Source organism: Pelodiscus sinensis, chromosome 19 (genome assembly GCF_049634645.1).
Source record: "Pelodiscus sinensis isolate JC-2024 chromosome 19, ASM4963464v1, whole genome shotgun sequence".
NCBI classification, from domain to species: domain Eukaryota; kingdom Metazoa; phylum Chordata; order Testudines; family Trionychidae; genus Pelodiscus; species Pelodiscus sinensis.
In genome coordinates, this window is record NC_134729.1 from 13,663,043 (window position 1) to 13,682,947 (window position 19,905).

General features: G+C 62.4%; 1 protein-coding gene across 1 annotated transcript; it reads left to right on the plus strand.

The window, feature by feature from the left end:
• Positions 1-5: 5 nt before the first annotated feature.
• On the plus strand, positions 6-19,742 carry MAN2B1 (mannosidase alpha class 2B member 1). Its single transcript, XM_075902431.1, has 24 exons — positions 6-175; positions 1,839-1,941; positions 3,748-3,921; positions 4,583-4,776; positions 4,947-5,079; positions 5,713-5,855; positions 6,610-6,726; positions 7,141-7,223; positions 7,984-8,104; positions 8,420-8,498; positions 8,961-9,070; positions 10,610-10,717; positions 10,915-11,031; positions 11,861-12,085; positions 13,631-13,728; positions 14,105-14,222; positions 14,791-14,909; positions 15,424-15,525; positions 15,950-16,037; positions 16,816-16,896; positions 17,177-17,413; positions 18,309-18,458; positions 18,874-18,982; positions 19,262-19,742. Exons 1-24 carry the CDS (start codon positions 104-106, stop codon positions 19,387-19,389), a joined length of 3,009 nt encoding a protein of 1,002 aa, XP_075758546.1. The 5' UTR covers positions 6-103; the 3' UTR covers positions 19,390-19,742.
• The last annotated feature ends 163 nt before the right edge of the window (positions 19,743-19,905 follow it).

The following is a 19,905-nucleotide window of genomic DNA, read 5'->3' on the forward strand; positions in this document are numbered from 1 at the left end:
AAGGGGGAATTCTACGTCCAGGCAGTCACGTGAGGAGCTGGGCACATGACCACAGCTGACTGCCAGCCAGCCTGGAGCGGGGGGCAGCGGCTGCGGGCGGAGGATGGGGCTGCCCGTGGGGCTGATCCTGGGCGCCCTGGGGCTGCTGGGGCCCGCAGCGGGCTGCGGCTACGAGGTGAGGCGGGGGTCTGGGAGGGGGAAGCAGGGTGGCTCTGGGGCAAAGGGGGAGGGATCGTGGAGGAGAATGGGGGTCCTGGAAGGGATCGGGGGGGGACCTGGGGAAGGCAGGAGAGGGGGACCCCAGGGGAGGGAAATAGCGCGGGGAGTGGATGCTAGAGCTGGAGAGAGGGGTGGGGCAGCCTTGGGATCAGCCCCCTGGGATGTGCAGAGGAAAGCAGAGCAACCGAGACAGAGAGGAAGTGGAATGGAATTGGAGGGAGAGGGGGCTAGAAGGGGGCCAGGTAGGAGGCTGAGAGGAGCAGGGCGCCTGGGGAGACGAGCTTTTGGAGGAGGCAGAATGGGAGACTTTGTGCGGAGGGGATAAATAGGGTGACTTTGGAGAGGGCCATTAGGGGGCTCTGGGAATGTGGGTGGTGGTGGTAAAGGGCAGACCTCTTCATGGGGGGAGCAGCAGGTGAAGGAGGGCCTGGGGGACTGGTAAAGAGGGCTGGGAGAAGGGGGGGTGTTCTGAGGGGCAGCAGGACTCTATTTGGAGAAGGTGGTGGTGAAGGGGTGCTCTATGGGAGCAGGGCCCTGCTGCATCAGGGGACCATGGAGTAAGGGGGGCTGAGATTCTGTGGTGGTGGCAGGTGATAGGAGCTCTTGTGTTGGAGGGAAGGGAGTGTCTGGAACTTGAATGCTAGGGATCCATGGTGGAAAAAGCAGGACAGGCCAGAATTCAGGTGTCGCTGGGCTCAGAGCAACACTTTGTACTGCTAGCAGATAATGAATCCGCCCCACAATCACCCCCCTAGAGTTCAGTAAAAGCGAGCACATTAATGCTGTGCTGGTTGGTGCTTTTGTCTGTTTCTGCATCTTGTTTCGCTTCCTTTTCCCCCCTGGCTCCCTAAGCTGTTACTTCCTCTGGGTGAGAGGATGATTACGATATAACGTTTCTATAGCCACTTCCCATGTTGAGCTCTGCAAAGCTGAGCACCCTGGCCAAGGTGAAATCTTTCCATTTAACAATAGTGGGAGGATGCAGCTCAAGGCTACATGCAGGAGAATGAAACTCTAACCACTAGAAATCAGACTCCCCATTGAGCTGCGACTCCAACCCTAGAGTCCTGACACCTAGCCACCAGCCTTGCCTCCCTCCCGGAGCTGGGGCTAGACCCCGAGAGTCTCCAGTCTTGGTCCACGCTTAGATTGATCTAGCTCTGACACTCAGGGCTGTGAAAAATATAGTGCCATGAGCTCTGGACTTAGGTCAGCCTGAGCTCCGGCGTGGATACAACTGGAATCCTTCTGTCACCCTAGCTGCTGACACTCAGCAGTGTGTTAACTGCATCAGTGGGAAAACTCCTTTGGTCTGCTCTTGGCACGTGATGAATGTTGAGTAGATGTTTGTCCGAACTCCCTGAGACTAGTGCAGGGAGCAGACCAGCTCTGAGCAGGGGGTTGTGAAGACCGTTGCCTCTTTCCACATCTAACTTCTCTTGGCACCACAGAGCAATGTGCGGTCAGATGGTTATCTCCTATCCGCAGGGTACATGTCTGCTCCCCCCCCCCAGCCCTTACAATGGGGTTTGTTTGTACACCGGGACCTTCCTCCCCTTCCCCCCCCCCCTTACAATGGTGTTTGTTTGTACACCGGGACCTTCCTTCTCTTCCCATAGTCCTGCCCGGCCACTAAACCAGACATGCTGAATGTCCATTTGATCCCTCACACGCACAATGACGTGGGCTGGCTGAAGACGGTGGATCAGTATTTTTATGGAGGTATGTGGTGGAGGGAGGGGCCCTATGCACCGGAGCTACCACCGTCAGACTTAGTGGATTACTTTGTGCTGCTCATCTGTAAATCTCAAAGCACTTGCCAGAGGTGGTCAGTATGTTATAGATGGTGATACTGAGGCACGGAGCCCGATAGGCCAGTGGCACAGCCAGGAAATGGAGACTCCGGCTCTCTTGTGTCCCAGAGAGCAGAGAGGCCCTGGATCTCCTTTTCCTGAGCGCACAAAGTCAGCCCACGCAGCGGGATCACATCTGAAGGCCAGCATTGACATCTGAGCCCTGCCTCTACTGCCTGTGACCCTGCCTAGGTCTAGGCCGAGGGAGCGATCCCTTCTGCAGTGCGGGGTGGGCGGGAGAGGGAGCCCTGCTCAGAGTGGGGATGTCAAAAAATGATACAAAATATTGACCATGTGGCTGATAGAAGTTACGTGGTTAAAGGGGCTCCACAGGATGCGGCTCACGCTGACCCTCCCAGTCCTGGGCTGCCGGCCTTGGGTGTTCCCAGCCGCCACAGGCTCTCAGCCCTGCCGGCTGCCCACCCGCACTCCCTAGTAGGGTCTAAAAAGAAACAGGAACTGATGAGCATCCGCGCACCGGTGAAGTGGTTAATCATTTAAAATCTTACATCCCTAGCTCAGAGAGGCGCTGTCTTAATCCCTCTACTTCCTCCACTGCTGCTAGAAGTAGAGCGCACCTCCCAACCCGGGACCTGCTCCAGGCCTGGGGAAAGCAGCCAGCCCACCTCCCCTACCTGCCAGATGATTAGTAAAGTCCGTGTCGCCCACTGGACTAGCTCCTGGCAGATCACACACACTCAGGGACCGAGTGTCGTAGCCCCACATGGCAGCTGTGTCGTTCTCCCCATTTTATTCATGAGGAAACTGAGGCACAGTTGGGGGAAGGGACTTGCCTGCGGTCACAGAGTGAACCAGAGCAGGGATTAAAACCCAGGAGTCCTGAATTCCCACCTCCATCACGCTAACCACTAGACCCTGCTCCCTTTCTGGAGCCAGAAATAGAACCCAGGAGTCCTGAGTCCAAGTCTGCACCCACCCCCGTGCTCCAACGAGACCTCACTCCTCCTGGAGCTGGGAATAGAAGCTGGAATCACATTCCCATGCCCCTATCAGATCCTGCTTCCTTGGGGCATTTCGTACCGGTCCTTGCCAGGCCAGTGAACGTGTCGGACCTTTGTCCTTCCTCGCTGCTCTCCCCTGGGCGTCATAAACCCGGAGCCTCACGAAACGGCCGTTCAGCTCTTGGAGCCAGGGTCCCATGTGGGCGGCTTTTCCATGACGTCCGTCAAGGCCAGCCCGGAGTCAGCGGAAACGCGGACGCCTCCGGAGCCTCTTATCTCTCCGGCGTCAGGGCGGGTGCAACCAAGCAGAAGCCTAGTTCATGCGGCCTTGGCCAGAGCGGCGGGGCCCGCCTGACTCAGTGGGTGGGGAACAGGCCCCGGACTGGGGGCTGATGGGTGAGGCTCCATGGGGTGGGCGCTTGGGTTGCAGGCAGAGCTCAGCCAAACGCTGCCCCTGCTCCGAGGGGAGACCGACTTTGCAGGGTGGACGGTGCTGGGAAGGCAGGAGGCGCAGAGCAGTGATGGGGCGGGAGGGGGGGTTATCCCCGTTCTGAGCCAGGACGATCTGAGGCTCCCGGGTGCTGTCGGTGGCTGGGGGAGAGCCAGTGCTTTGGAGGGGCAGATCTGGCTCTCCGGGGGGGCTGTGGCTGCGTCAGGGGGATCTGGCTCCGCGGCCCCTGGGAGCGTGCGCCCAGTTCCGTGCTTTCCCGCAGCGCGCAACGACATCCAGCACGCGGGGGTGCAGTACATCCTGGACTCCGTCGTCCCCCAGCTGCTGGCCGACCCCGCCAAGCGCTTTATCTACGTCGAGGTGGCCTTCTTCTACCGCTGGTGGCAGCTGCAGGCGGAGCCCATGCGGCAGGCGGTGCGGCAGCTGGTCAACGAGGGTAAGCGGGCCCTGGCGGCTGGCTGGGGATGCCCCCCACACTCACGCAGGGGGGGCAGCGCACCGATGGGGGGAGACAGGCCCGCTCACAGGGATTCGTTGGCCCACTGAGGCACATGCCCACGGACACACCTGCCCCCCATGGGTATCTGATGCGACGCTGGTTAAGACACCGGGACCAGACCCCGGGGTCGTGCATTGCAGGATACAAACCAACCCACGCACCTCAGATCCCTGCACTGTACACACCTTCCCGGGGTGTGGGCCTCACACTCACCCCCTCACCGGTTACCTGTACCGGTGGGTCCCTCGCAGCCCACGTCCCGGGGAGCGAACGTGTGTGCGTCTCTCTGGCACGCACGGGGGGCTTTGCTCGGGTCTCCTCGTGTCTCGCACAACTGGATTGTCTCACGAGCGGCGCCCCGTGCTGGGCGGTTGCTGCTGCAGTGGAGAAAGGCAGATCATGGACACTCCTGCCTGCGGGGGCAGGTGGCAGACGTGGGCGGTGTCGGCCTATACGCCTCTCGTGCGTAGCTGCATCGGGCACCTTTGCACCAAGCAACTCTCCTGTCCTCGCGGCTCCCAAGGGCGTCCTGCTTTCCCTTCCCCGCTGCCCCCCGGCAGTGGCACGGAGCGCGACCGGCCCTTCCCGCCCCCCGCAGGGCGGCTGGAGTTCATCAACGGTGGCTGGTGCATGAACGACGAGGCGGCGGCCCACTACAACGCCATGATCGACCAGATGACGCTGGGGCTGCGCTTCCTGCAGGAGACCTTCGGGGAGTGCGGCCGGCCCCGCGCCGCCTGGCACATCGACCCCTTCGGCCACTCCCGCGAGCAGGCCTCCCTCTTCGCCCAGGTGAGCCCGGCCCCCCGCCCCCCGCGGGGGCTTTGGAGACTCACCGGTGGCCTCCCCATCAGCAGGTCTCGACGTGCTTTGCACAGAGAGGGAAACTGAGGCACAGAGCAGGGCTGTCTGGGTGCCTGCTGGCTCTGGGGCCGTGAGCACCTCCCCCGTCCCCCTTCCAGATGGGCTTCGACGGCTTCTTCTTCGGCCGCCTCGATTACCAGGACAAAGCCAACCGGGAGAAGCTGCGGGAGATGGAGCAGATCTGGAGAGCCAGCGTCAACCTGCGGCCCCCCACGGCCGACCTCTTCACGGGTGAGCTGGCCGGCAGGGCGGGCTCCAGGGGCCAGGGGCAGACTGGCGGTTGAGGGGGAGGAGCAGGAAACGGGGGTGCTGCAGAGTCTGGGTGCCCCCCGGGCTGACCTATCTGCCGGGACCTGGGTGTCCAGCAGGGATGGAGGGAAGGGGGGGAGGGGCTGGCCTGCGGGGCCCTTCCCTGGGCGTTTTTGTCCCCCCCTTTCTTTTGTCCTGATATTTTGTACTCCGGAGGTGGCGCCCCCTAGCCTGGGGTAGAGGCAGAGACTGAGTGTCGGGGCGGAGAACTCGGCCTGCCCTGACTACCCAGGAATGCCCCATGCCCAGCTGGGTGCTGTGGCCAGGGGCCCTTCCCCACTGCCAGCCGCCTGTCCCGCCAGGCAGGGAGCGAGCACCCTTCAGTTCTGGCAGGACACAGCCCGATCTCCCTGGCGTTTGCACCCGTAGGCCGGTTCCTTGTGCCCTGTCAGGCCCCACTCCACCGGGAGCTTCACGGGCCCTGGCTCCGTGCTGACTCCAGCTGCACCAGCCCCCGACACCCACATCGCCTGCAGCTCTAGAGCCCCCCATCGCTGGCGGGTGAATCCTGCCCAGGTGCCCAGATGAGCTTGTGTATCCCCCCCCCATCCCCAGGTGTCCTCCCCAACGGCTACAACCCGCCTCTGTCCCTCTGCTGGGACCAGTTCTGCTCCGACAGCCCCATCGTGGACGACGTGAGTGACGAGAACAACGTGGCCAGCCTGGTGGTGTATTTCCTGAGAACCGCGGCTGCCCAGGTGAGCGCCCAGAGCAGGGGCTGGGGGGTGAAGAGCAAGGAGCCAGGGTTCTATTCCTGGCTCTGGGAGGGGAGTGGGGTGTAGTGGTGAGAGCAGAGGACTGGGAGTCAGGGTTCCTGGGTTTGATTCCTGCCTTGGCCCTCGTCATTTAGCCAAACCCAGGCACAAGGACAGCAACGCTCAGCTGTGGGCTGGGGAATTGGAAAGCGGCGTGTGAAATTGCTGCTCCTGTCCCGCGGGGGAGGGGGATCCCCCACGTAATTTCGTAGCCAGAGAGGCGCTGAAGTGCAGATCCGAATGCCTTGGCTCCATCCTTTGCCTGGATGCGCTGTGTGGCCGGAGGCCGGTTCGGTCCCTAGGAGTTACCGTAGAACACGGAGCCTGGGCTAGGTAAGATCCAATGGGACGAACCGATCAGCCCCGGACGGGCACGTCGTGGTCAGTACACAGCTGGATCTTGGCCCCAGTCCCCGTTTTCCTCCGTGGCCCCGAGATCGGCCAGGGCAGATGTTCTCCGTGTGACGGCCCCGGGCCCCGCCCTGGCGCTCCCTGCTAACGCCTCCTGGTGGCTGTTCTGCCAAACCAACGGCAGAAACTTCCGTTTTGCCAAAGCGTTTTTGCTCTTCCCTGGTGAAGTGAGAGCTGCCAGGCAGGGTCTTGCCCCGGGCAGCCGCGCCCGCAGGGGCAGCCGCAAGCGTGGGACCGGGCACCAAGCGGGGAGTCTGAAGCGTTTCCCGCTGCTGTCTCCTTCCAGGCCAAGCTGTACCGCACCAACCACATCGTCATGACGATGGGCTCGGATTTCCAGTACGAGAACGCCAACCTGTGGTACAAGAACATGGACAAGCTCATCAAACACGTCAACGCGCAGGTGGGGGGGGAGAGCATCCCCGGGGACTGCAGGTGGGGGGCAAGAGCCCTTGTGGGGCAGGGATCCCCAGTCACGTGGGGATCTGCCTGGGGTGCCTGTTGGGCCGGGACAGGCACCCTACTCCAGAGGGTTTTGGGCTCCACTTCCCGACCCACCTGCTGGGCCTCTGGGGGCAGCCACGTAGCCCAGGCAGGAGGCCTGTTGTACTTGGCAGGGCCCTGCTGCGACCAGACCACGCCGGGGCTCGAACCCAGGCCCTTGGGGAGCCCACCCTAAGTTGAGCTGTGCAACGAGGTCGGTTGCTGCTGGCCCAAGTGGAGTCCTTACCCTGACGCCACTCTGGGGCGACGGGGCCCAGCCCCCAGCCTGGTGCCTCACTGCTCCCCCCACACACACCCCTTGTGTCTCTTCCAGCAACTCAACGGGAGCCTGGTTCACGTGCTCTACTCCACCCCCACCTGCTACCTGTGGGCACTCAACAGAGCCAATCTGTCCTGGTGAGAGCTGAGCCCTCAGGGCGGCCTGGGGCTGGCAGGGATCTGCTGGGGGTGGCCTGTGCTGTCCTGCCCACCCCATGCGAGGGCAGAGAGTAGGGTCTCGCCAACCCTGGCGCATCCCCTTTGGAAGGGTAATACTGGGGCTGCCCTTGGGGCTGGCTGCTAGGGGAGAGCGCCCCCTGCTGAGCCCGCCCCCCCACTCCCAGTCCCTGAAGCACAGCGCCCCCTAGCGCTGCCATAGGGCACTGAGTCAGCACTGCCTGCCAGGGGAGAGCGCCCCCTGCTGAGCTTGGCTCCCCTCATCCCTGCTGCACAGCGCCCCCTAGCCCCGCACTGTGGTATGGGAGTCATCACTGCCTGCCAGGGGAGAGCGCCCCCTGCTGAGCTTGGCTCCCCTCATCCCTGCTGCACAGCGCCCCCTAGCCCCGCACTGTGGTATGGGAGTCATCACTGCCTGCCAGGGGAGAGCGCCCCCTGCTGAGCTCGGCTCCACCCCAATCCCTGCAGCACAGCGCCCCCTAGCCCCGCACTGGAGTATGTAGCTGAGCGTGTCTCTCATTGGTCTGTTCCATTATAACCCTTTGCTCTGTTCCTCGGCCGTGGGAGCGGCTGGCGCTGGGTGCGGGGGCTGAGCTGTGGCGCTGACTGGCTGGCTGCCCCGTCTGGCCGTGCGGTGTGGATTGGGGAGCGAGGGAAGGGCGGAGGCCCGGGTCTCCTGGACCCGTGAGTCGCAGAGGGGACCCTCTCTGGTGTCGTGCAGGTCCCTCAAATACGACGATTTCTTCCCTTACGCTGACGGGCCGCATCAGTTCTGGACGGGCTATTTCACCAGCCGCCCGGCCTTCAAGCGCTACGAACGGCTCAGCAACAACTTCCTCCAGGTGGGCGCCCCGGCAGGGTGAGCAAGGCAGGGATTCTGGGATCCCCTCTCTTCCTTTCTCCCTGCGACCCAAGCACGACAGAGGAGACCTGAGCCCAGAAGGCAGGACTCTGCCATTCTGTCCCCAGCTGTAGGAAAGCCGTGGAGTCTAGTGGTTAGAGCAGAAGAGGCTGGGGGAGCCAGGGACTTTGGGCAAGTCCTTTCACTTCCCCCTGCCTCCTTTTCCCCTCCTATGAAACGGGTGGCGCTTCCTTCCTGCAGAGCTGCTGGATGCAGATGAATGTTCCCTCATCCCTGTTTCCCCTGCTCCTTGCAGGTTTGCAACCAGCTGGAAGCGTTGGCCGGTCCAGTGGCGAGGAAGGGCCCCTACGGGGAAGGAGACAGCACCGTGCTCCGTACGTGAGCCGCTGGGCCGTGAATTGCCCCGTAATCGGGATTCCCCCAAACCTGTCCTGCCCCCTGCAGCCACTAGGGGGCGACAGAGCAAAGGGACAGCTCCCTTTGCAGCCAGCAGAGGGCAGTGCCGGCTCCCCCACGCGCAGACGTCCGACAGCGTGGACCAGTGGTGCGGGGACTGGAGTCTGGATTCCAGGGCTCTGGGAGGGAGTGGGGCCTGGTGGTTAGAGCAGGGGGGGCGGCTTCCAGGCTCCTGGGTTCTGCTCCTGTCTGTGTGCCCTTGGGCATGTTGCCCCGTTGATGCTGGAGGGTGGAAGGAGCGTTCGGGCTGGGAGGTACAAGCATCGTTCTCTGGGAGGGGTTGGATTTGGGGGGCTGTCTGGTCTGGCACCATCCCGGCTGGGTATGGCGCAGCCCCCCCCCCATCTCTCCCTCTGCCCCTGACGCCCGGCTCCCCCCAGGCCGGGCCATGGCAGTGGCGCAGCATCACGACGCTGTGAGCGGGACGGAGAAGCAGCACGTGGCTAACGACTACGCCAAACGCCTGGCCGCCGGCTGGGACACCTGCCAGGTACCTGCCCTGGCTCCTTGGCCCCTTGTTCCCCTCCAGTGATCCCGGAACCTGACTCTGCCTCCTCTTGTCTCCCCAAAGGGAGCTTCCAAGGCACATTGGCCTAGGTGGTAGCCAAGCATCTGCTATGGCCCCACCCCAGAGGTGGCTGCATTTTGGCACCTTGACCAATGGGGTAGCCCCTCTGGAATTAAATCAGCTGTTACCACTCAAGAGCGCGATCTTGGAGTCACTGTGGAGAGTTCTCTGAAAACAGCCACTCAGGGGGCAGCGGCCGTCACAAAAGCAAACTGAATATTGGGAACCATTTAAAAAAGGGTAGAGAATACGGGTATGGCTACACTTTTGTTTTGTTTTTGTTTCGGGAGAAGTATTCAAATACCGCGGTGCATTTGCTTACTTCCTCTGGTTTTGTTTTTGCGGAAGAGGTTTTTCCGGTATTTGCCCCTGTCTACACAGGGTCAAATTTCAGAAAAAACCCTATTTCGAAAGACCCTGTAAACCTCATTGTAGGAGGATTAAGGGGTCTGTCAAAAGAGGTTTTTTTTTTTTCAAAATTTGACCCTGTGTAGATGGGGGCAAATACCAGAAAAGCCTCTTCCGAAAAAAAAGAAAAATGGAGGAAGTATGCAAATGAGCCATGGTATTTGCATACTTCTCCCGAAACAAAAGAACAGTGTAGACAAACCCTAAGAAAATACCTTACTGCCCTACAAATCCATGGGATGGCCACCTCTTGAATACTGCGTGCAGGCAGACGTGGTCGCCTCATTCAAAATAAAATCTTGGCATTGGAAAAGGGCAACAAAAATGCTTAGGCATTGGGAACGGCTGCCATATAAGGAGAGAGCAAAACAAAAACTGGGGTTTTCCATTTAGAAAAGAGGAGACTAAGGGGGGATAGGAGAGAGGTCTATAAAATCGTGACTGGTGTGGAGAAAATGAATAAGGAAAAGCTGTTGACTTGTTTCCATAGCACAAGAGCTAGGGGTCACCAAATGAATTAACAGGTAGCAGATTTAAAAGAAGCAAAAGGCAGGATTTCTTCATGCAATGCACAGTCGACCTGTGGAACTCCTCGCCAGAGGATGGTGCGAGACCAGGTCTTTAACAGGGTTCAAAAAAGAGCCAGGTAGATTCCTGGAGGACAGGTCCATCGATGGCTATTAGCCGGGATGGGCAGGGATGGTGTCCCCAGTCAGAAGCTGGAAATGGGTGACAGGGGAGGGACCACGTGGTGATTCCCTGATGATTGACCAGCACTGCCCATGAGGGGAGAGTGCTCCATGCTGGTCCCTGCAGCACAGCGCCCCCTAGTGCCACCCAGAAGCATTGGGTCAACGCTGGCTGCCAGGGCAAAGCTCCCCTGTTCCTCTGTTGCACGGTGCCCCCGGAGGCACTGGTGTCAGCCCTGATGGTGAGGGGAGAGGCCCATCCCCCATCCTGTCCCTGCTGGAGAGCCCCCTCCCGCCCCACTTAGTCAGACTCGCAGGTGGGGTGGTCTCTCTCCTGACGGACGGCGCCCCTCTCCCTTTGCAGGTCCTGGTCAGTAACGCCCTGGCCTCCCTCAGCGGCAGCAAGGAGAACTTCATCTATTGCCACTACCTCAATATCAGCGTGTGCCCCCTGACCGAGTCCAGCGGCACGGTGAGCACCTTGCTACTGCCTAGACTGTATGCAGGGGCGCCAGGCCCCGAGCATGTGGGGCGCTGCTCCCTGCGCCGAGTCCCCGCCTTGCCCACGCAGGGTGGCTTTTCTCTCCCCGGCTGGGCCAGTGGCTAGCGCCTGGCGGGGGGCAGGGAGGGGCGGGGCAGCGTCTCGCTCACCGGAGTCTCTCCGTCCAGTTCCTGGTGATCCTCTACAACCCGCTGGGCCGGCCCGTGAGCTGGACCGTCCGGCTGCCGGTGAGCGGAGCCTCGTACGCGGTGACGGATCCCAGCGGCCAGACGGTGCCGAACGAGGTAGGGCCCCGGGCGTCTTCCTCCCCTCCCCGGGGCTGCCTGCTCCACCTGTGTCCAGCCCTGCCTGCAGGGGGGCCACTCGGCACTTGGGATTGGGCTCGGGCACCGTCTAGCAGACAGGATCCCCTCGCCCAATGATTTGTGATGGGGGGGCTCACGCTAAGATTTTGCCAAGGACTTCGCTTTTCTGTGGGGGGGGTGCAGGGTCTGGGACAGAAGGGAGCTTGCAGTAGGGCACTGGGATGCAGGAGCAGGGAGTTTGGGAGGAGGAGGGGTCATGACCTGGGGTGGGGTCTTGGGGTGCAGGGTCTGGGAGCGAGTTTGGGTGCTCCCAGACCCTCCCAGAATCCTGAGGGTTCTGGCGGGGAAGAGGGGTATAGATGGGGTGCAGGGGCTGGGGGGGTTGTGAGCGGGTGGAGGGTTTGGGTGGTGACCGGGGGCAGGAGGGGGTGGGGTGCCGGAAGCAGGCTGTGGCCGGGAGGCGCTTACCTAGATGGCTCCAGACCAGCAGGACCCTCAGGCAGGCTGCCCCAGATGACTCAGAGCAGCTGCCTGCTCCCTCCGAGTGCCTGGGTGGGGCTGTGTGGGAGAAGATTTCCGGATCCTAGCCGCTCCCATTGGCCGATCCTAGCTGCTCCCATTGGCTGGTTGGTTGCATGCGCTCACGCAGGTCTCATTGCAACCTCAAGGGGGCGATGGCATCCTCTCCCCACCCCACCCCCCCGCGTCCTTGTCCCAGTGCGGTAACGTGCCCCTGGCTCCGATCTGACCCGGCACAGTCTCCACTGGGCCCCTCCTGACTGGGTCTGGCGCGTTTTCCTTTTCCCAGGTCGTCCCCGTCTCAAACTTCACCCGGCAGGTGCGGCGAGACCGGGGGGACGCCGCCCGCGAGTTGCTCTTCCCAGCCTCGGCGCCTGCCCTGGGCTACAGCACCTACACCATCTCGAAAACGGCAGCTGGGGACCCGCGCTCCAGGCTGGCCAAGCGGCTCCGGAAGCAGCCCCAGCCCCAGCCCCAGGTGGACGCCTGGTCCCCCGGCGAGATCCAGAACGAGGTAGCGTCTCCAGCTAGGAGCCCCCGTCACGGCTCACAGGTCGGGCCCACACTTGGCCCCTCGGCTCCTGGGCGGACCCCCCCCCCCCCCAGTGCAGCAGCCCTTTCTCGGGGACTCCACTCCAGTGCAGCGACCCTCTCTTGGGGGGCCCACTCTCACCTGGGGGGTCCGCCCCTCCGCCTCCAGGACCGTGCCTCTCAGGCCCTTCAGCCGCCTGCCTCCACTGTGAGCCCCCTCGGGGGTCCCCTCCCCCATGACACCCGGGGCCTCCCCTCCCAGAAGGACTGGTGCCCCCTGATCTCCAGCCCAGAGCAGCTACCAGCCAGCACAAACCAGGGGGGTTTATTGAGCTCTGAACAGCAACGGGTCTCTCAGGCTAGTCGGCCTGGGCCCTCAGCCCCACATCAGCCCCCCCCTGCAGCCAGCTGAGTCCTGCCTGCTCTGCCCTCAGTCCCCAAGCAGAGCCTCCAATACCCCCAGCAACAGCCCCTCCCCCGTCTCCCAGCAGAGCCTCCAATACCCCCAGCAACAGCCCCTCCCCGTCCATTGTCTCCTCAGGTAAGAGGGTCGCCCGGGCCCCTCTCCTCGTCCAATGTTCTCCCCTCGCGGGGTCAGCTGGGCTGGGGCCGGGGTCCTCTCTGCAGCCCCTTGTCTGTCATCTGGCCAGAACTGGCCGTGTCCTCCAGGGAGGGTCGGGGCACCAGGGTCCCAGACACCTCGGCTCCACCTCTGGGCTGTTCTCTGAAACAACAAACTCCCCCCCCCCCTTTGTCACATTAAACCAGTAACTGCTGGGCACTGAGCCCCCCCTCTGTATATATCACCCCCCTTTGAACCCCCAAAACTCCCCACTTCCTCACACCCCCGTGCTGCCTGGTCAGTTTCACCTCGGAGTACAAGGGGAGCCGGCTCTTTGGGGCAGGGACTGGCTGTATCTGTCCCCACCCAGCTGGCCCCTGACTAGGTAATACACCCGCTAGATAACGCCCAGCCCTGGTCCCTGACTGGGGCCCTTAGGGAGGGGGAAGCCAAGGATAAGTTGGCACAAGAACAAATGGGTCAAACGGGCCAGGAATCCTCCCTCGCAGGCCAGCCCTGAAAAGCAGGTTTCTAGCCATTAGCGGGGGAGGGTCTGGAACAGGAGCCTCAGGAGCAGCGGGAGGCAAACAAACGAATTAGCTTTTAGAGCTTGATTAGTTTCTGACCCAGACAATCTGACCAGCTGGGGGGGCTGGATTCTGTGACCCAGGACTTCCCTTTCAGGGGGCACTTCCAGGCGAGCCCCAGTTGGAGGGCAGGGTATTCCAAGGTGGAGAAATGAGGGCCCTGCGGTGGGTTGTCCTCACCGATGTTCCCTCTAATTTTTTTCATCCGTGTGTGGAATAAGTTTTATGTGTGCTGAGGTATGTGCGGATGTGCACCACCGGGAGAACTACATTCTGCCGGCTGTGGGCGCTTTGCTAATCAGCTGGGCGGCATTTGAATCTCTCCTGAATGGAGGCCCAAGCGCCCGGCTGACAGGGACTCTTCTCCCCTTCCCCACAGCACGTCCGGGTGCTGTTCAACCCGGTCACCGGGCTCCTGAGAGAGATTCGGAACCTGGACAAGAGCCTGTCGCTGCCGGTGTCTCAGAACTTCTTCTGGTGAGTGAGTTGGGGGATGGGGAGAGTCGTGATGCCTGGGTTCCACCTTCCCCCCCAAGAAGGGAATGGTTTCCAGAGGGTAGATCAGTGAGGGGGGCTGGGGATCAGGACTCCGGGGTCCTGTTCTCAGTTCAGTCATTTGATTCACGTTTGACCAGGAAGCCTTCCTCCCCAAATGTCCCTGTGCCTCAGTTTCCCCATATGTAAAAGAGGGTAACGGCTGGAGGGAGCGTTTGATCCCTCAGCCAATACTGGAGCGCGTCCCTGTGTGCGTGTCCCTGGCGTGGCCTCGGGGCTTGTGGTGCTCTGGGCAGCTGACTGGTCCTTCCCCGGCCCCTGATCTCTCACCACCTGCCCTCCTCTTGCCCCACCCGAGGTACAAAGCCAGCATCGGCAACGACGACAGTGCCCAGGCCTCGGGGGCGTATATTTTCCGGCCCAACCGCTCTGAGCCCTTCCGCGTGGCTACAGTAGCTCGCACCTACTTGGTGAAGGTAGGTGGCGGGGGTGCCCCCAGTGTGGGAACAGCCACGGGGCTGGGTGTGGGAGCCGAAGTCTCTTGTCTCAGATCCCCTTATGCCCTGAGCTAACTGGGGAGGGGAGAGGGGTTTAGTGGTTAGAGCAGGGGAGTGCTGGTAGCCAGGATGTCAAGTTCAATTCCCAAGTCTGCTGGGGGACTGGAGTCCGCTGGATGAGAGACGTGTTGCCAGCTCTGGGGGAGACTTAAAACGAAGGTCCCACCTGCTAACGACCCTGGAAGATCCTCAGGCATGTTCGTTAACCATAGCACCGGGTCTGTCAAAGCAAAGCCCTTTCAGCATCCTCCAGTCACCTCCTGTTGCACTTTCAGCTTGATCCAGGATCCTTTCCGTCCTCTGCTTCAATGTTGTGCTGAGTTGTTGTTGGCTACTAACAGCCTCCTCCCCAGAGGCAGCTGCATCTCAGCCTCTGGAAGGGAAGCCTGCTCTGCACCACGCACACCCTAACCCAGAAGTGGCTGTGTGGCAGAGCTGGGCAGGGAGAACCCCTGTGAACCCCCGTTTCTTTCTTTGTCCGGGCCAGAACAAGCTGGTGCAGGAGGTTTACCAGAACTTCTCCTCGTGGTGCTCGCAGGTGGTTCGACTCTACGAGGGGCAGGCCTATGTGGAGCTGGAGTGGACGGTGGGGCCGATCCCTATAAAGTGAGTGAAGAGCTGGCCGGGAAACAGAAGTTTTGCCCCGGGAAACAGCCTGTAAACAAATAATTTCGGCTGGGGGGTGGATTTATGGGAGTTGTAGTTTTGGTACCTCGGGCTCCCATGTTCCCCTGGGGGTGGATTCCCTGGTTGCACTACATTTCCTATGATGCACTGCAGCTTGGGGGCAGGAGGTAGAGCATTATGGGAGGCCCAGGCCATAGGGACTCATGGGAGATGGAGTCTGACCAGGGAGCCTGGCTTGTCAAGTAAAAGGGGGAAACCAGGCCCCTGAACTCCGGCTCTCAGAGGGCAGTGCACCAGCAGCGCCAAAGCCGCGTATTTGAGCATTTTGAGGGAGTTTTGTCCGTCCCGTGACGCTTTTCATGGGAAATGCCCCCATCTCCCATCGGCAGGGCTCAGAGGGGAAGTGTCAGCCCAGCTCAAAGTGTGTCTGTGTGGGGGGGGGGGGGGACGTTGTGTGCTCTGCCTGCCCCCACCTCTGCCCCCTCTGCCGCAGCGACGGGCTGGGCAAGGAAATCATCAGCCGCTTCGAGACGCCCCTGCGGACGGACGGACGCTTCTACACGGATGCCAACGGGCGGGAGATTCTGGAGCGGAGGTGACGGGCAGTGGGGGGGGGGGGAACACGTGGGGGGGGGGTGATTCCAGGGCACAGAGCGGAGGCAGCAATCGAGTCAGGGCTCCTGGGTTCTCCCCCCTGCTCTGGGAGACAGTGGGAGCTAGTGGTTAGAGTGGAAAGGGGGCTGGGAGGCAGGACTCTAGGGCCCACGACTGTGTCTTCCATCAAATTCCCAAGTCCCTGGGGTAAAAGGGAGCCGCGTCTTAACGAACGCCCAGGCTGGAATTAGGGTGAGGTCCTGACATGGAGTGCTCTGCAAACGAGCCAGGCCAGCCTGCAGTGTCCCCGGGGGCGTCGGATGTGCAGTGTGTGGGGAGAGACAGCACGGCTCAGACCAGCCGTGCCCAGCGGGAGGGGGCCGGGGGTCGATGTGTGGGGTTAATCGGACTGATGCCCTCGGCAGGAGGGATTATCGGGCCACCTGGAACCTGAGCCAGACGGAGCCGGTGGCTGGGAACTACTATCCTGTCAACAGTCGCATCTATATCAAGGTACAGGCCACTGGGGGCCCCTCTGACAACCCCTAAGGTGGGGGGGGGGGGCTCCTGTAGGTCCCTCCCTGGGTCCCTTGCCCATCACCGCAGTGGGGGGAGGGTGTCCAGTGGTTAGCAGCACTCGCCTGGGCCAGTCGTTCTTTGCTCTGGTGACTCCCCTGTAGGAGCGGGTGATGGTGTTGCTCTGTGCCTCAGTTTCCCCATTGAGAACACAGCGATCCTAGCACTGCCCTGTCTGCCCCGGGGTGGGGTGAGGGAGGAAACCCAGTGAAGATGGCAAGGGCTGGGCTCCCACAGCAGGGCGTGCCGGACGTGGCCCAGATCTTGGGGGCAGAGAGGGTGCAAGCACCAGGGCTGGTCAGTAGGGGCCCCAGCTCCACTCCGGCCCACGGAGCCGCTCAAGCACAGGGAGAGCCGGTTCCCGCCGGGCCTCAGCCCAGGGCAGGAGCCACTGGGAGGTGGTGAAGCAGGGGCACACAAGGAGGCTGTTCCAGAAGAAAGGAACAAGGCCCCTCCCCCGCGGCCTTTATTCCCCACCCCGAGTGCTCCCCGGATTCCAGGCACTTATCTGACCCCCCCCCTCCCCCCCCACATGGGGGCAGGAAGCAAGCAGGGAAGGCGGCACGGGAGGGGTCAGGAGGCTGCAGACCGGCACAAGAGCATGGAAGAGCTGGGGGGGGGGGGGGCTGCTCCCAGAAGCCCTTGCGGGAGGGAGGCACGGCCATGCCAGCGAGTGACCCGCTGCGTTCGCTCTGGGCTGCACCTCTCTCTCTAGGACAAGAAGTTCCAGCTGACGGTGCTGACGGATCGCTCGCAGGGGGGCAGCAGCGTGACTGACGGCTCCATGGAGCTCATGGTGAGAGATGGGAGGGGGGGGATCCTGCCCGGGCTTGTCCCCCCTCCCCCCACCCCGTAGAGGTGGAGGTCACAGGGTGGACACCACTTAATGTGCATCCCCTCCCCACCCCACCCCCACGAGTGCTTCCCATCCTGCAGTACCATGACTGGCCAGTAGGGGGCGGCCCTGGCTCTATAGCCCAGTCTTGCCCCTGTGCAGCCTTGGGCTGGCCAGCAGGTGGTGCTCTTCTCCCCCCCCCCCCCCTTGCTCCAATGTGACATCCCCTCCCTGCCCCCAGGTGCATCGGCGGCTGCTCTATGACGACAACCGCGGGGTGGGGGAGCCCCTGCTGGAGCCGGGGGTTTACCGCGACGGCCTGGTGGTGCGGGGCCGGCACCTCGTCTTCCTGGACACGGTGGAGTCGTCGGCCGATCGGCACCGGCTGCAGGCCCAGCAGGAGTTCATGGCGCCCCAGCTGGTCCTGGCACCTGGAGGGGGCCCTCCCTTCCACCGGGGGCAGCGCAGCCTCACGCAGGTACCAGGCCTCTGTGCTCAGGGAGCTGCTGGTTTGAATCCCGCCAGGGGCTGCTTGTGAAACGAGGTTGGGGGGGGGGGGGGGGGTTTCAGCCCCACTCTCCATGGGCAGACTCGGCTCCTTCCAGAGCAGGGCTCCGTGGGCAGGACCAGCAGGAAAATCCTCCGAGGCCCAGTCCTCTCCCAGTCCCACAGCTCCTGCCCCCTCCCCAACACCACTAAGGGGTTAACCCCTTGATGGCCAAGTATCCCCCACAGCGAGGGAGGGAGGCCTCCTCTCTACGCAGTAGGAGACGGTGGAAAACTGCTGGGAAACGAGTAGTCACCAGCCCGGCCCACATCTCACTCGCTTTTCAACTCCTCTCTGCCATGCTGCTCTAGTGCCTGGGACCAGCCCTGGCCCCACTGTGCCCTCCCCCCCCCAGCTCTACTGCGGCCGGGATGGGGCTGTGCAGGGGGGGTCGAGCGCTCAGAGGCCTCACTTCAGTTCCCAGCTCTGCCAGAGCCCAGGGGCTAGTCCCAAATCCTGTGCCTCAGTTTCCCTATCTGTAAAATGGGGTGACCACGTGACCTGCGTAAAGCACTTTGCAGCAGATCTCAAAGGGCCAGTGGAACGTCCTGCCCAAGCTGCTCTGGTGGAAAACTGGGGGGCTGTGACAAGGCAGCTGGGCTCTGCCAGTCGCACATGAGCAGGATCGTGGGGCACCCTGCCCCTCTGTGGCCGGGGGATGCGGCTGCAGCCTGGGAGCCCCACCAGCAGCACGGCCCTGCCGAACAGGCCCAGGGGCAGCAAGATGGTACCGGGGGGCAGGGAGGTGGAGAGTCCTTTGCCTGAACTTCCCCAGGCATGCTGTTCCATCAGCCTGACACCCCCCCCCCCCCCCCATCTGCCCCAGTTCTCTGCTCTGAGCCAAGCACTTCCCCCCAACCTCCATCTCCTGACGCTGGCCCAGTGGGACCCCAGCTCCCTCCTCATTCGCCTGGAGCATCAGTTTGAGAGAGGGGAGAGCGCCAACGGCTCCCAGCCCATCACCCTCGACCTGCTGGTAGGTACCCGACCGGGGGGGGGGGGGAGGGGGAGCTCTAGTGCCATAGGATGGGAAGGCTCCAGGGGGGCCTGCCCACAGCCCAGTGCTGCTGAGATGCAGCCACCTCTGGGGTGGATTTTAGCATCACATCAGCCCACACCGCTCCTTGGACGAAACTGCTGCCATGTCCCCCACCAGGGATGGCTGCACATGAGCACCAGCAAAGGGAGCCTTAGACTTTGGGGTAGAGGGGGGGAGAGACAGCTGTGGCATGGAGATCTCAGCCTCAGGGCTGAGGCCAACCCCTACCCCTTACAGGTGGGCTCAGCTGTTGCCTCCCAGCTCCCCTCCTAGCACCAAAATGCAGCCAGTTCTGGGGTGGGATGTGAATGGGTGGAAGGAAGTGGCTGACCATGTCTCCTCCCCTCTCCAGCACCTGTTCTCCTCTTCCTCCTTCACCATCACCTCCCTGCAGGAAATGAACCTGGTGGCCAACCAGAAGCGAGATGCCATGAGCCGGCTCAGCTGGAGGCCGGTCACAGGTAGGTCTGCCCCCCCAGCAGGGGGCACTGGCAGCCCCACAGCCCTAGAGCATGGCTCAGGGTCCAGCAGCCAGAGTCTCCTCCCCCCCCACAGCAAGCCGTTCCTTCAGGCCGGGCGGGGGGGCAGCAGCCCCTTAGGTGGGGGAGGTTGTGTCTGATCAGAACCGCTCAGCTGGTAGCTCAGACACACGGCGGGGGGCCGTGTCCATCCTCCCCAGCAAAGCCGGCAGCCTGTAGCCACTGGGCCCCACAGCAGCTGACCCCAGTTCCTTCCTGCAGGTCCAGCCAGGCGCCGGCCCTACCCGCTGCTGGACCCCCAGAGCGTCACGCTGGAGCCGATGGAGATCCGCACCTTCCTGGCTACCGTCCAGTATCCACCGCCCAGGGCGGGCCAGGCTGAGCTGTAGGGGGGGCCAGCCCTGCCCCCCACCTCCGTCCCAGGAGTGAGCCAGCCCTGACCTCCCCCCCCGCAAGAACAGTGGGGGGGAGGTTGTGGTCGTGGTTGCTTGGCAGCAGGTTGCACTGTGCCTGCTGGGACGCACCAAACTGGGCTTTGGAAGCGCCCCAGCGTGGGAGCAAGAGCTAAACCAGGCACCGGCCAGGCCTTGCTGAGCAGGGGGGCACAGCCCTGCCCCCCACCCCCACCCCCAGCATCAGCTGGCCCAGCTGCTCCAGGGGGTGGGTCCCTGCCCTGCGAGCTGCAGCCAAGGCTGGGTGCAAATAAGTGCAATTAATAAACCAGGACCTGGGTTGTAGGGTTTGTGACGGAGTCCTGCTCGCAGGGGGGGCAGCAGGTAGAACAGAGAAATTATGATCCATTGCCTGTGGGGAAACTGAGGCAGCTCTCTCCCTTTCCCCCCAGACCCCAGCGGAGCCGCCAGGCAGCTCTGCCCTCAGGACCCCCCGAAGCACCACACGTGAGT